We start from the raw sequence: 16,411 nt of genomic DNA, 5'->3' as shown, positions 1-16,411 counted from the left end.
TTTGCAGTGATGTATTAGACTTTTAAAATAAAAGGAATCTCATTTCTTAAAATGATAAGAAACTACCAAAGCCTGGTTTATACTTCTTTGTCTGATGTAAGCTGTAGCTGGGGATGGAGCTTATACATATTGAGTAGCAGCTGATTATACTGCTGTTGTTTCCAAAAATTTAAGAGGGGAGACATTATATGAGATGGAAAATACAGCCACTGAAGGCCGAGGATGGGGATGGGGATGACTTGCAGTCATTCAGGAGGCGGGTCAAGGAGTGTCAATCATGGCATAGAAGTGCTGTGTGTTACTCGGTGGGCTTGTGCTTATAAAAGAAGAAAACATCTGTCCATTGGTTTTCCAGTTCCTCCTTAGGGATTCAAAGGGACTCCTAGGTCAGATGAAATATGTAATCCCTCCATAGAGTTCTGGGTCTCTCCCATGATCTCCTTCCAGATGAATATGTGCAACAGACCTCTACTGGAAGGCGACCAGGAGGCATCCTGATAAGTTGCTCGAACCCCCTCAACTGGCTCCTTTCATTGGGAAGGAGCGGTGGCTCCACTTCAACGTCCCTCTGCATGTACGAGCTCCTCCTCCTATCTCATTTCAACTACTTCTATCCCTGATCTCATTCTTTCAGTCATTACCCAGAATTCATGGTCATAGGTGAAGGTTGGAACATAGATCAACCAGTAAATCAAGAAGCTCCTGCTTCACCACAACAGTCAGGTACGATGCCTGCTACACAGCTGATACTGCACCAATCCACCCGTCAGTCTCACGGTCCATTCTACCCTTGTTCATGAACAAGACCCTGAGACACTTGAACTCCTTCACTTGGGGCGAAGAATTACTTTCCACCCCAAGGGCGCAATCTACCGTTTTCTAGCAGATATCCATGACCTCAGACTTGGAGGTGCTTATTCTCATACCAGCCGCTACATACTCAGCCACAAACCACCCCGATGCCAGAAGGACCACATCATCTGCAAACAGCAGAGATGAAATTCTGAGGTTCTAGACCTGAAACCCTTCCAACCCTGACTGCGCCTTAAGATCCTGTTCATGAAAATAACCAACAATACTGGTGACCAAGGGCATCCCTGGCAGAGGCGAACAGGCACCGGAATATGTCTGACTTTGTGCCGAGAATAAGAACACAGCCCTCACTTAGTTATACAGGGACCTGATGGCTCACCACAGTGGCTCTGTAACCTGTAACCTTCCTAGAGACATGATTTTTAGCTTTCTCCAAGAAGAGCTGGTCCACTGTCAGGACGAAACCCACATCGTTCCTCCTGTGTCTGAGTTTCGACGACCAGCCGGATCCTCCTTTCCAAAACCCTAGAGTAGATTTTCCTTTGAGGCTAGGTAGTGTGATAGCCTGTTAATTCAAGAACACCCTGTGGTCCCTCTTTTTAAGAATAGGAACCACCACCCCAGCCTATCAAAACAGACCCAAAGTTCCTTACAGAGGCTTGAATAAAATCCAAGATGATCTCAAATGTCTTGCACGTTCCACATACCAAGAATCTCTTTTCAAAAGCTTTAATTAGGACACTGGTTTAGCTCAGTTAGCAGGTGCTGAGAAACGGAAGTTATAGTCCTCAATGCACTGGTTGTGGGATAGATTCTTGGTCTGGGGGGCATGTTTGGTGCAAGCCTTTCCCCGTATTTCCTATCTCTCTTTAGCTCTTCTTTCCTTCTTTTAATTTTTAAAAAGTTGATTAGTTTAATCCTTTTTCACCAATGAGTATATTTTTATTTCAAATCAGCCTGGTATGAACAAACATTATGCTTGTAGGCCTTTTAAGTGTAAATTTTTTCATTAATCTGCAGATTATGTTTCTAATTAATAAACTGAACTACAGTATATTTTTCTATACATCTCTTATCTTAGAAGACAAAAAGCTCATTATAAGGTCTAAAGCTAATGACAGATAAATTCTTCATCTACTATTTTTTCTGAGTTTTTTTATTCCAAATAAATGTGCAGAAGAGTAAATCACTTTCGATAAGAAAAGACTTTCATCAACAGCTTAAAGGCAGATATACTGTGAATATTAATTATATTATAATCTATCCTTTAGCCAAGGTTTTCCTTCTATTATCTGACCAGAGTACAAATGTCTTTCACCATGCATGCACAGAACAACATACTCTGGTACCAGCAGGCTACGCCCATGCTTACTTTAAATTAATGTACATACGCAGTATATAGATCAAAGCGTACTGTGTTGATGCAGATGCACTCACAGAGATGCAGGCAGCCATTACTGCTAGCTCCATCTGAATGTATATACAGCAGTGACATGAAATGGAGAGCTTTGTGTTACCCAAAGGCGGTCTGTGGATTCGTGTCTTCCATGGTCATCACTCTTCTCTATGCCCAATGGTCTCCTCCTGCCACACACCATCCCTCACATATCTCCCTCCCCAGCTCCACTGGAGCCTCCCTGGCCCCCCTCTTCAATGACATATTAAAGCTACTCTCCTCTCCCAACAGCCTCAGACACCCCCCATTCATCAGACACCATGACTGAGCTTACAGGCCTCCTGCTCTCCCCGCCCCGACTCGAGAGACACAGAAATTCACAATAAAGAAGTTTAAAAAAAGAGTCAATATCAGGAGAAAGAAGGCTGCGTTGGGGGAGTATGTGTGTGGGAGAGAGGATAGTTTTTCAAAGCGAGAGAGAGAAAAATGAATTGAGTGAATGTGTGAGAGGTGAAGCAAGGGAGGATCCACGGCATACGGAAAATTGCTTTCCGAGTAGCTGGTATCGGTGTTTGTGAAAGTCACTAAACTCAGCCTTTAATGATGTATTTACATTTCAACCACTGTGACATTAGCTTGTTCAACCATGTGTGGGATAAGTAATACTGCTGTGTTTGCTGAGCTGTTAAACAGGGCATTTAGATGCAGTACTAGTTCAATCCTGGGGAAGTATAGGTGAAATTAATTTAGTGGCTGTCTGTGTTGGATTTTGCCCTCAGGTTGCTGCAGAGCTGTGAGTGACTGTTTGTTGAATTATTATATTTTTACACATAAACACACTCACAGCTCACACATGGGCTCGGATGGTAGATGGCAGGCAGACTTGAGCTCATATAGAACATTTCTAGTCTTACAGTGCATATTGCATTTATCTATTCACACACTGATGACAGAGACTGCTAAGTAAAGTATCCATTAGTTTTAACCTTTCCCATTCATAAACATTCACATGCTGCTGATGCAGCAGCACAAGCAACAAGAAGCTCAGTGTCATGTCCAAAAACCCTTCAATACATGACTGCAGGAGCAAGGGACTGAACCCCTGTCTTTCCATTTGAGAGATGGCTCACTCTACCACTAATCCAGTGACTTACCTTCAGTGGTTGATGCAGCAGTTGGAAAATAGAAAGAAAATGGATCATATTCCTGCCCTAAAAAACACTTGACCTCTTTGCAGGCATAATGTTCTTCATATACCCCTTATCCAAAAAAAGGAACTTAATTGAATTTCAAACCCATAATCTGTTTTACAAACAACCTATAATTCACCACAATCTCTGATAATTTCAGGGTTTTTTATCTTCTCAGTGCAGAAAAACTGCATGTAATTACTGGAAACCTCTCATTTCGTAACAACACTGCTTACCTAAGTGTTTTCTTCACTTAATTAGTTTTTTTATGGTTGTCATTATGGCTAAAGTTGTTGCATTGCCGTAAACATGATTTTTTTGCAAGTGCTATTTATGCAGCCTACAAAATAAAGGTTAAATGTGCAGGATGCTTTCACCTCCAAAGACCCTGCATGCTCAGTATATGTGAGGACATTACGTCTTGGCTTTCTGACAACATAGTTATGATTTCTGCTTCTGGAGTTTTTGAGATAATGACCCAGAATGTCCACTGACGTTAAAATAACTTGCTTAAATGATGGGGGCAATTTGCTTTGCTTTGCTTTTGTTTTTCTTTTTTTTTGGGGGGGGGGCATTTTCATGGGGATTTGGGATATATATATATTTTACTTTTGGGAATTTGATTTGGAATTGGATGGGACACTGTTTTTAATTTTTTTTTTGTAATTTTTAAAAATCTTAGGACAATTTTTGTAAATTCTGGGGGATTTTATAAGGAATTTGAACAGAATTAATTATGGCGGTTTGTGGGATTGCCTAAATGTTGTCAGGAATTTTTGGGACATTTTTATGTAATGTTTAGACTTTAATATTACAGTGTCAGTGAAACATTTAGGAATATTTAAAGACATTTTGGGGTACTTTTTACTCGATACCTACAGAAATACACACACAAAAAAAATCTTTGAAATCTTTGGACTATTTTGTGGATTTTGGAAAGCAAATTTTTCAATAAATTCAGAACTTCTAGTGAAAATTTTGTTAATGCATGGCCTTCACAGGTCCTTTTGGTCGAATGGCTGATACCATTTCTAACTGACTGAAGACTCCCAAAAAGTGACCTGTTTTATTTAACACAGACTCCAATCAATGATAAGAACAGTTTCAGCAATGATCCAGAGAAATCAAAGGCACCTCTGTGCTGAAATTCAAGTGTTTTTGCAAAGGGTCTGAATACTTAAGTCAATGTGATATTTAGTTTTTTATTTTTAATAGATTTGCAAAAAGTAATAGTTTTTTTCCCTTGTCATTATTAGGTACTGAGTGTGGATAAATGAGACTAAAAAAAAATTTTTTTTTGACCGTAACAGGATGCAACATAACAAAATTGAGAAAAAGAAAGGGGGGGGGGCAAATGCACCATATGTGCATGGTTTAGAGAGAGTATAAATACTTGCAGATAAAAAATAAAGAAAGTGAGTGTTTTATAAAGGAAAGGCTCAAGTCCATTGGGCATTAATGTAGTGCATAAAATCTTGTTTGACCTCAAATGTGAATATGTGAAACACTTGCAGTAGCATATTTGTAAGAAAATGCTATGAATAAAGTTGAGCTGACTTTGCTGTGGGCTGGAACAAAAGAAACCTCCTCCACCTGGTTCATCTTACCTCCTTGACCCTGTAGGAGAGTCTCTAATCACCACCTGGTTCCTCAAGCTCCCCTGACCCCACCTCCAAACCATCTGGACTACACCTCCCCTCTGACTTCCTCATTCCACCACTGAGCCCTCCTTGCCCTTCTTTGCTGTTGGCCTGGTTAGGTTTAGAACAAGGAAACACATATGATAGGGTCATTGTTGTGATTTTAGGGCGGTGCTAACTGAACAAACAGGAGAGTGTGACTCACAAAGAAAAATGTATTTCACCTCCATGAGCTGTGTCTTTCCACCGTGACCAATCTCACTCTTCCATGGTCATGCTGAATATTTCCTCTCCCTCACGAACATGTCGACTGGTCGTGTGCACACACCTCTTCGCGGGGCTGTAAAACTAATGTCCGTGAATGTGAACATGGTCTCCGCCTGGCTCTGATGGCCATCCAGGTGTGCTTGATGAGCCATTGCTGTGATTATCAGCACGGTGCATTAGCACAGCTTGAAGCCCCTCAAGTAAATCACAGAGGAGAGGCGAGGATTGTACTGCAGGTGGTCCCCAAACTACGTTAATGGGCTTCCACCTGCTGCTGGGTCACTGAACCTTCTGGAAAGCCTCTAGTCATGATGCCCCTGCTCTGTTCACACTGGAGCATGACTAAAATTAACCACATTAGGAGCACAAGTGATTTGCCGTTCTTGGCACATCGTTCATCATGTGTTCCTTCCTGGCGAGAATCCCCCTATATTTTCACATTCGAGGTGTTTGGATTTATGCATGCTTGCGTTTTCGCTTGCACTTGGGTACAGGCGTGCATGTCTGTATAAATGAGGTTTTCCCATCTGACAAAGTCATATAAAATCCTGTCCATTGGGGCATGCAATCTAAAGCAGCTCTGCTCTGTCCTGCTGCTGTCTCATGTCACAGTTTCCAAGGCGATAATAAACCAGAACCTGTCACATCCACTCTGAATTCCAATCTCCGAGGATCAACATGGTGCTCTGGGCTTCAGGCCATGTCGGGACAGCTGCAGCTTTCACGCCACAGGGCGAAGGAGAATGGGTGGGTGCTTGTGGCGGACTGACAAATAAGACTAGGAAAGGGGAAGGGGGCTGGCACAAATGCCCACTTTGAGAGAAAAAACCCACAATGAGCACACTGTGGCCCTCTTTGGCGGCCCTTTTATCAACTCAGCAGTTAAATGCCTCTCTTTATTTAGCTCTCAGACTGTGCAGACTATCAATTGCACCATTAAGACAATCCTCAGTCACACTGAACAATGGAACATTAACATTTTCTCAATGGGTGCAGTCTACTACTTTACTATTACTGCGCCCACCCATTTATCTGCCGCCACATTATTCTGGAGGTTCAGATCAATGCTCAGGTCATATTTCCATCAAGACTGAGATGCCAGACGGCAAATTAAAAGAGAGCGCTGGTGACCGCAGAGGTCTTCAGTATGAATTGAAAGTGTCAGGAAAACTCGCTTTAAAAGAATTACTTTAACAGAGACAGTGAGAAATTTGCCTGATAATGTTAAGTTATATGTGTTGAAACTTGTGAGTGAGGCAAAAAGTGATAAAGAGATAGGCATGTGTGATTATTTTATACAGAAAATGTGTGCATTAGAGTGTCCTTGCACGGACGCGGAGCACCTTACAAATCCATTTTCTTAGATAATTCTTGTTTTAATGCATTAGCCCCTGCTCAGTCACGCACTAGCCGCTTTATTTAAGTTCCCTGCTCTAATCTGTGCTGCTGTGTGAATCCCACCGAGTGTGTGAGGCAGTGAAGAAATGAAGACCTTGGCCAGTAACCTCAAACTCTGCTGATCTCTCCCTGTACCTCATATCTCTGCTGTCATCCCCAGCCTCCCTGGCCCATTACTCAACGTGCCTTATTAAAAGAATAAAGCCATATAATACATTATGTAGCATATTGCTTGACAAAAAGGCATTGATTGTGTTAATAATGGCCACTGATAAATGCCCTCATTGATGTCGAGGATGTCCTTGGCTTTACTCAGCCTCTCTCGGACGTCCTCCCAAACACTGGTCGCTTTGTGTGTCAGCATATAGAGGCTCTCTGTGTTGTACTTTTGGATATCACAGACTGAGCTGTTGTTCTTCGGTCTGAGTCAGTGAAAGTCAGGGTTAACCCCGGCAGTGACCAGAATTAACTCGGTGCCTTCTAAAAATATGCGACAGGCCGTAGCGGTGACCCAGCAGTAAAAGTGACCAGCGGAAGCGAGTGCCCTTGTACGACACTGGCATTTGTGTGTGTGGATCAAACCTGAGGGCAAAGAAGTACAACTACTGGATAGTCAATTTTCTCTGCAACACAGAGGCTTGGACTGGTGGGAGTGTGACAGCAACCCGCAGCCTGTCCCATTAATTAGCACAATTGGCATGAATTCGAGCTCCGCTGTGGGGGATGTGGGTGGGATATGCTGGCAGCTAAATGTTGACCTCTATGTTGCAATAGGGCAAAATGGCGGTATGCAGGAGGGGAGTTAGTTAAAACTGCCCGGACATGCTGTCTTTTGCTGTAGCCCAAATTCAGATATTTCATGCCAAAGGCTTTAGGACTTTTTAAATGACTTTGCTTGTTCTTGTCACTAGATCTCATGCAATTTTCTCATTCTGTTTCTTTCTGTCTTCTCCTAGAGCCGATGCGTGCATTGCGAGGCCTCACAGCGACAGACATCCAGCCCAGACAGTTGTCCCTGCAGTGGGAGAATTTGGCGTTCAACCTGACACGCTGCCACACCTACTCAGTGTCCCTGTGCTACCGCTACACCACAGCGGGAGGCGGCGGAGGCCACAACACCACGGTGCGCGAGTGCCTGGCAGTGGAACACAACGCCTCACGCTTCACGCTGCGTGATCTGCCACCCTACCACGGCATCCATGTCCGCCTGTCACTGGCCAACCCAGAGGGGAAGAAAGAGAGCAGAGAGGTCACCTTTCAGACCGAGGAGGACAGTAAGTCTCCAGAGGGGGTCACAGAAATAGATAGTATGAAAGCAGAGGAAAGGAAAAGTAAAAATGTGACAGAGTGGTAAACAGTTTGAAAGGAAGTATCATGTAAACGCTGTAACACATTTAAGTGCCAGTTTGTTATGAAAACCTTTGTGGATAAAAACATTGTGGACAAAATTTAAAAAAAAGAATAATTTGATAGAGATTACAGCAACAAGGGCAATTTGTTTTGCGGTAATCAATAACATCAGTGTTCATTCGCTCAACTAAAACTATGCCTCAAAATGTTAGCTGAAAACTTGTTTTCCACAAGGAGGATGAGACTAACTAAAACAGATCTAAAAACAACTCTTATGAAAAGTAAGTTTGGTTTTTGTGAAGTAGACTAAAATGTTTATTGACTTAAACTGGACTAAAAAGTTTTTGAATTTTTGTCAGCTTAAAGTAGACTAAAATTACTAATGTATGACTAAAACTCAAAGTCATTTTAATCTATAGACTAAGACTACATTTTAAATTGCAGCCCAAATGAACAAGATAACAGAAACCGTCATCCAGCCAACAAAACATAAATGACACTAAAATAAGTAAAAGTCAGATGGAAAATAGGTACAATAGGTAAATAAGCAGTTTAAAGTCACAGACCGTTCATCTGAGACAGCATATTTCTCAGAACAGAAGTGTCATAACTTGTCACAAGGTTTTTGATTTTATTCATCATCAAAGTCTGGCAGTTACTTTCATAAAACAAACACATTTCAAAATTACAGACTATGCAACATTGCATAAATGAAACAGAGGAAAAGCTCAGAGGTCTAATCTGGGTTTGAATAATTTATATACCTGTTTTAGAAGTAGTTACATGAATGGTGGCTCACTTTAGCTTCATTAGCTTTAGCTAATGCATAGATACCCTAGCTACTTAATTAATGTTACTACATAGGCCTAAGCCAATTTAGGTGACTTAGCTTTAGCAAATGTAACTGAAGCTTACATTAGCTACGTAGAAAATGTGGCTATGTAGATTACATAGCTGCTTTGTGAGATTAGCTATTGCTAGGTTAGCTTTGCAGCTACATTATCTATGCAGCTTAAACAGCTAACAGAGCTACGTAAGCTTTCTTTACTGTGTTAGAATGTTTTCATGGAGGAAAGCACTGTAAGCAGACTGTTTTGTCGGCTTTATTAAACATTTCATTATCAAGCTTTGCAGGTCATGTTTTTAACGTTTAACTTTTGGTATTCTCACGTTTACCTCAACCCTTACCCTGACCCTTACCCCAAATGGAGGTTAAACCTGATTTTATTTTGAAAGTAGATTTCAGAGATTTATAGTCTGCTGCCAGACCTCTCTCAACACAGTAAGTCATTTTAAAATCAAATGGCAGTCAGGATAAATAAGTTTTTAGTCCACACTTTAACTCTGAAAATTAAGGATGACTGCTATCAGATAGGGTGATGGGCTTCTTTAATGTCTTTGCTTTGTTGAGGGCTATTAGGTCACTAAAGGTTAAACTTAGAATTTAGTCTTTTGTGATTTCTAATAATTTACCAAGTGAACGAGGGGAATTTTTTTTACAGGGTTTTCCTGTATTTTTTTACCGACCACTTGTTATTTCACCAGGGAAACTCTATTTTCATGACCCTACTCTAAATACACTAACTTATAGACACAGATTCATGCATTGTGTATGTTTGTTTGAAGATACCAAAGTTGCCAATTCTTGTTTTAATCATGTTACACTCACACAATCCCCAACCACAGACAATTTCAACCCCTCTGTCCTTGTGACCTTGCAACCCACGATCTCAGCAAGGAGTGAGCTGCGCTCAACATGGGCAGACAGTGGAGATAAAAACTGCAATAAATGACAATAGAGGATAGTTTCTTTTGCACTTTTGTCTGTATCCCAGCCCTATATTATCATAATACTTCATTTATGGTTCATATTCAGCACCCTCATGTCTTGTTTACAGCATGTTATTATTTGGCTGAAAACAACGAGATTCCAAAGTATTGTAGAAGCACTGTTAGAGAGAACTAATCACTGCTTTAGAAAGCCACAGATCTGAATCACTGAGTGTGTGAAATCAGAGGTAAATTTTGGACAGTCAGAATTTTTTCTGTGTAGTGGAAGCACTGCAGATGGCTAAAACTGAGGTTAAGTGATTTCTACCTTTTTCTGCTCATATATGAGCATTTTAGCAGAGAAAGCGATAGAATATCTGGATAAAAACAAAGATAAACTTATCACCCTTTTATGTTAAAATTTGGATAATCAAAAGTGGAGGGGAAAGCTTTTCTGTCATTTTGCATAGGCATGTTAGACTGTAAATGATGGCACATGTAATGAAATTCATGTGGGAGATAAAGGAAAGCAAAACATAGATAAAGATAGCATCGTCTGGTATCCATTTATTTAAGATAAGTTAGTTTTTTAATCCTTCATGAGGGAATTCACCCAAAAAATTGCAACGCATGTTCCCCCAGACATTCAAACAAATTCCCTTAAATTTTACAAATTTAAAAGGACACCAACCTCCACAGAATTCCCAGCCTAATTCCCAAACAATAACAAACATAATTTTCAGATCTATATAAAACACCTTAAAACATCAAAGCAGATTTTTCCAAACGTTCCAATCAAATGCTCTAAAATTGTTGAAGATCTTAAAAGAAATACTGTTTGGCCATGTTTTGAGACTGTGAATGGACATCTGGTAACATCAGAGCAGTGTAATACTGAATTTGTATGCTGATTTCAATGACAAATGTCCATTTTCTAAAAAAAAAAAAAAAAAAAAAAAAAAAAAATTTTGCCCCATTTTTAAAAATTCTTTTTTGGTTATGTTTTACAAACCAAAACCTCTCAAAACGTGGCTTAATATATTCTATTTGTCTATCTGTTTCTATAATATCTATTATAAAATATTTGGTTAAAAGATAGTTATGCTAAATGACTTGTTAAACAGAAAACTTGAAAAAACATCTTAACTCACACAAATATTTAAATGTTATTATTTAAAGCTTCAATGCCACTAAAGCATGACCAGGTTTACTAAATATTTTGGGCTTTTAATGAGTATGCTTTCCCCTTAAAATTTAAATGGCCAGCATACTGGCCAGGGCAAAAGAAAGCGTGAAGTTAGTATAGTGTTCAGGGGGCCCCTAGTAGTCCGGGGCTTCAGGCAATTGCTGACCTTTGCCTGATGGTAAAGTCTGCCTCTGGCTTTGATATATAGTAAAGTTATATCAACACTCAACATAGAGTCAACAAATGTGAGCATTACCTTTTATATATAGGTTATATATAGTTCCAAGCTCACTAGAAAACATTCTGTGAGAGCTACAAATGCGTGGAGAGGGTCATCAGAAGTTACAAAGTAGTCTACAAGGGATATGCCTTCGGCACAGATCCATGCAGCACGTGCTCTAAGGCTTGAATGTTGATGTAACTTAATGCTTTGTGTTTATGGCATCTCAGCTAATGTAAGTTTTTTTAACTTACAAAATACATAAAATTAGAATTTAAAAAATTGAGTCAAAAAGATGCTCTTTATATAGAAGACAAATTACATCATGAAGACTTGATTTTAGATAAAAGTGAAGTAAATGTAAGTGATATTTTCTAGCAGGTTAATGCTCCAAACACTTCTTCCTGCTCTTCTGTATTTGTCAGACACACTCATACAAAGAGGGTGACCATCCGAGTGAGGCTGAATAAGCTTTTTAAAAGAAGATCCTTGTCATATTCCGATGAAAAAACATTAAAAGAAAACTGTTTTATCTAAGACTCTGGCAGCCCCGACATAGGAATTTGTGCTTATGTCTTATCTTCTATTATTCCTGTGCTGTATCACGTTGTCTGCATGCCGGCTGAAGGAGATATCAATTCTGCCAAAAAAAATCAAAACAAACAAGATTTTACAGAAAGTGATATATACAGAGAAAGAAAAACAGATAAAAACAGAGTGAGAAAGTTTTTTTTATTGGAGATAAATGCAGCTATACATACAGTACACGTCAATTATCAGTACTTCTTCCAAAAGCCTTAATAAGCAGCTCTGTCCTCAATACTAACTCAATTCAAAAATAACAGCCGACTCAGCTGTTTGGCTGGCTTGCTTTAGCCTCAGGCTTGAATCTCGCATAACAGTTTATCAGTGAAGCGCTCACACAGACCATAGGGACTAAGGCTGCAACAGAATGGCCCAAAAATCTGTTAACATACTCAGATATTGAACATTCAGACATTCACACTGCCACTCAAAAAACAAGTTTACAAGCAAGAGTCTGACAAATTCATTGATATATATTTCAACTTTCTCTGGAGAGTAATATAAATGTTTTATACTCTTTGTATTTTTCTTTTCCTTGTCTGTGTTGTGGTTACATAAGAGTTGCAGTTCATAAATTAACTGTGCCCTTATCTGATGTTCCCTCTCTGTTGCTCTCTGGCTGTCTCATGTGCTGCATTGTTCTGAGCTGCTGTGACATTCACTTCTCTGATGTTGACAGGAGAGGCTCGCTGGGATTAGCACTTCAATTTTCCCGACAAATGTTTTCTCTGACAATTTCTTATAGTTCCCGGAGGCATCGCACCAGAGTCGCTCACCTTCACCCCACTGGATGACATGATCTTTCTGAAGTGGGAGGAGCCTGTCGAGCCCAATGGCCTCATTACACAGTATGAGGTAAGCTAAAAGACAGGCGCTGAACACTGGTTGTCTCTGTTAGCTGAAAGATTACAAAACATGTTTAAGTTCATAATTTACTCTTGTCTCATGAAGACAAGAGGTAGAGTAATTTCTAGTTTTATCTGCCTTTTAGCTATGTTTGTTAAAGGCTAACTGTGCGAGCAACCTAATGATTGTAAAGGCTAATGGTAAGCAAGTAAAAACTAGCATCACTGTAGGCAAAACTACTTTAAGCCAGCTTCTTTTAAAGCAAACTTAAGTTTAAGCTAGCTCTAGGACATCAAATTAAAATGTGATTTTAATGTTATAATCTTATTTATGTGTGAAGTGCTTGTATTTGATCCATAGTTGGCCAAGAGTAATAATGTTAAGCTTTTTCAGACACAGATGCTGTAACAAAAGTAAATATAGTGTTTAATTTCACAGCATTTCATTACTTCTAAAAGTTAGGCCATTTACATTATTTTTGAACTGGTTCACCAGTCTGACAATCAGCCTGAAGTGACAAACCAGTATGATAAAAAAAAAAAGGTTTATGCCATTTTAAGTCCAGCAGCATATCATCAGTTTCTTTTTGAAATCTAAGTCTCATCAAATGTATGCAATGCTACACGCCCTTGTTGAATGAGTGGGATCCATGGTGCTCGCAGATCCAGCATTGGAGTTGGTGATGCGAATCATCTTTGTGTTGACTGCTGGATCCACTAACTTCCAAAAGGCCAGGAAATACCTGTATGAAGGAAACCTATAAAAAACAACTGAATTAGAATTATCCTGATTACCAAGTAGATTTGCACATAAATGATCTTTTCTGTTTTTGATGCTGCTTTTAACCTTTCATTAAATATAAAGAGAAGTAAAATACAAGGAAGTACTTACATGAAACCTATCAAATACGTTGTATAAAAATTGGCTTATGTGATATGTTAACAACTTAATGGCTTAAGTATTTACAGCTGGAGTTACCATTAGTAGAAACAAACTAATGGTGTTTAAAAATCAGTGAGAGTGCACGTGATTTTTCAGATAAGGAGGATATCATGATAAGATTAAACTTTATTTTTAAAATTAGTATATCTACATGAAGTATGGTTCATATCTTTACATGGCATCACATTGATAATAAATCTGTCTTATGTGAAAATCAATTCCAAAAGCCTTTAAACCAGCCTTGTATAGACATGAATATCATCATCAGATCCTGCCAAGCGCTGTAAACTGAATCAGCTTCGTGGCTGGAGCACCTCCAGCTGGTGTTGGAGCTTGCTGATCTTTAGCCGTAGAGCCTCGTTTTCCTCGGTCAAATTATTGGCCACTACTGCTACAGCAGGCGTCACACAGTAATTGTGATCCAGGGCCGTGGCTGCCATTTCCATCTCGGACTCAGAGTCTGAAGGTAGGTCTGAGTTCGGGCTCTCTGCTCTCTGCCGACGCTCCCCACTCGTTAGGTCTCTCGGATGCTGGTGTGTAATCATTCCATTCAAAAAGAACAGGCATAGCTCCCTTTTTTAGCCTTCTCAGCTCCCTGGCAGTTTTTATGAAGTCTTCAGCATGAAAATGTCTGCTACACACACAGGTGTTCCTCAAAGGGCTGAAGTTATCCCTACATGGTTTTGGCTAGCTACTTAGCTCATGGGAACAAGTGGAAGCTAATCTCTGTGTTATAGCGGGATGAATTGCTGCACAGAGGCACACAACAATGCAATGCTGACACACCTACGCATTGGAACGTTAATCCTTAATGTACTCATTTTCAATTACAATCTTCTGTCAAACCTATCTCTCCAGCTAAAACCCCACAAAGACACAAGAAGTTGATCAGCTCCATCTTGTGCCCAAAGCCCATAGCCAACTCAGAAAGTCAAGCACCAGTCGCAGCCGTCTTTGTTCTTGTTCTCTATTCTACATAAAATTATACAGCTGTGATTGGCTTGCCCTGGACAAGTAGGTTAGGATTAGATCTGACCTAGAGGGGGAACAACTCCATCTGCCAGAGCAATGAAACATGATAATACAGATTTTGATTTGGTTATGGAGCGTTCATGCATGCTAACGTTAAGACGTTATTTCAAGTTGAGAAGCATGCTTAATCAAAGTTTTTTCCTCCTTCCCTCTTCTTCATTTAATTTATTTTGTTTTATTTTATTGCTTATTTTATTAAGCTTCTAAAGATAGAAAGGAAACCAAACATAACATGAAGGCAAATTCAACAGGGAGAAATTCAAAACTAGACTTGGTGCTCTTGTTGCTCCAGGCCATCAGAGTGGCCTTGCTGGCTCTGACAGTACATTGCTGTTATCATTAGAGAAGGGGTTGAGTGAGCACCTACATTAAGGAGCTCAAATTTATTTTTCCCCTTAAAAATGAAGTTAAACTTGTAAGCCATTGCCAGCAGACCATCATTGATAAGAAGCCTGTTAATTAAACAGAAAGTTTAGGTTTGAAACTCCTGCAGCTGACAACTGTGCAAACTCCATCTGCTGAGGAAGATGTGTGATATGACATAAAGCTCCAAAACAGCTGCTCTAAGGACCTTGTCGTCAAATGGTTTGATTGGCTTTAGCAAATTCAGCAAATTGGAGCAGGGTGCTGTCTTGTCTCTTTGTCTTTGTTTTACCCACGTCATTAACTTTTGTACTCAGACATAACCAGCACACAAAGACGTCATCAAGCATCTCTTAATATTTTCCTTGAAATGAAATGTGTTTGCACTTTTGGTATGTTTTTACCCAGTGCAAAAATACTTTCCTCTCTATTACATGAGCATTTTTTCCTTGAGGGCCACTGCTGTTGGCACAGCACATTTATGAGCTCAGTCCCCAAACCACTTATGTCCAATTTATATTCTTTATCGCCAAACCTTTTCACGCGTGTTGAGCTTTGCCTACATGCTTGGATCACTCTTACTGACCTCATGCACGTGGCCTGGCATACAACATTGGGTTTGTGCCATTAAAGCAGAGTCCTGTGTCATTAACAGATAACTCCCTGTGGTGCTGTAAGCCTCACGTTTAACAGGATAATGATTTTAGATGTACAATATACCCTCAGCCTGTGCTAAACTAATAGCAGGCCTGCTTACCTATCCTCCAGCCTTCCTTAGCCTCTCCAGCAATGTCCTCTCAAGGATATTATTAAATAGGATTTACGGTTTGACATATAAAGTGAAGCCTGGGCAAGATTTTTTTTTTCTCTGTGGTGTGTTGATCTCTCTCGGCTGAGGGAGAAAGCTGTATACAGAGCTGAAGAAATCCTCTTCATTTCTCTCAGATTAAGCCATTGACCACTCTGCCTGAGCCCATCAGCTGCCATGCTGTCCTGCAAGCCCTCCTCACAGCTCCGCACTCTGTTGGACATCTTTTATGTCTGCCTTTGTGGAGGGAACACGGAGGTCCGTCTGCGTTTAGTTAACAGGACGGCTCATAATTCTATCTTCACACTAAGGAGGCATGAGAACGCATTAAGTCTGTTTTATGTTAATCAGCCTAGCTTTTTGCTTCGACTTGAGTGGCATCCAGGGTGTGTATGTGTGGCATGCATGTGCATTATAGCTTTAGCTTGTGTGTTCACTCTTTCAATAAAGTGGATCCCTTGCTGTGCTAATGTATATCCTAATATGCTCACCCTTGTCTGATTGCAGTAAGGTCGTCTCATGTAGCTCTCCACTATTCCAGAGAGTATAAGTGGAAATCCTCATGAGAGTTTGCTGCTAGTGAGGCAAATCACCTCTTGTGGAAA

General features: G+C 40.1%; 1 protein-coding gene across 2 annotated transcripts in view; it reads left to right on the top strand.

The window, feature by feature from the left end:
• The window catches only part of ptprub (protein tyrosine phosphatase receptor type Ub), a 292,943-nt gene that overhangs the window by 186,822 nt on the left and 89,710 nt on the right, over positions 1–16,411 (top strand). For both annotated transcript variants that reach the window (XM_041793097.1, XM_041793096.1), the window contains exons 8-9: positions 7,661–7,978; positions 12,561–12,670. In XM_041793097.1, the coding sequence (XP_041649031.1) occupies positions 7,661–7,978; positions 12,561–12,670 (428 nt within the window). The remainder of the gene's footprint in view (positions 1–7,660; positions 7,979–12,560; positions 12,671–16,411) is intronic.

This window comes from Cheilinus undulatus, linkage group 8 (assembly GCF_018320785.1).
Source record: "Cheilinus undulatus linkage group 8, ASM1832078v1, whole genome shotgun sequence".
Classification (NCBI taxonomy): domain Eukaryota; kingdom Metazoa; phylum Chordata; class Actinopteri; order Labriformes; family Labridae; genus Cheilinus; species Cheilinus undulatus.
The sequence above is the reverse complement of the archived record's forward strand: the minus strand, read 5'-3'. Positions and strand labels throughout refer to the sequence as shown.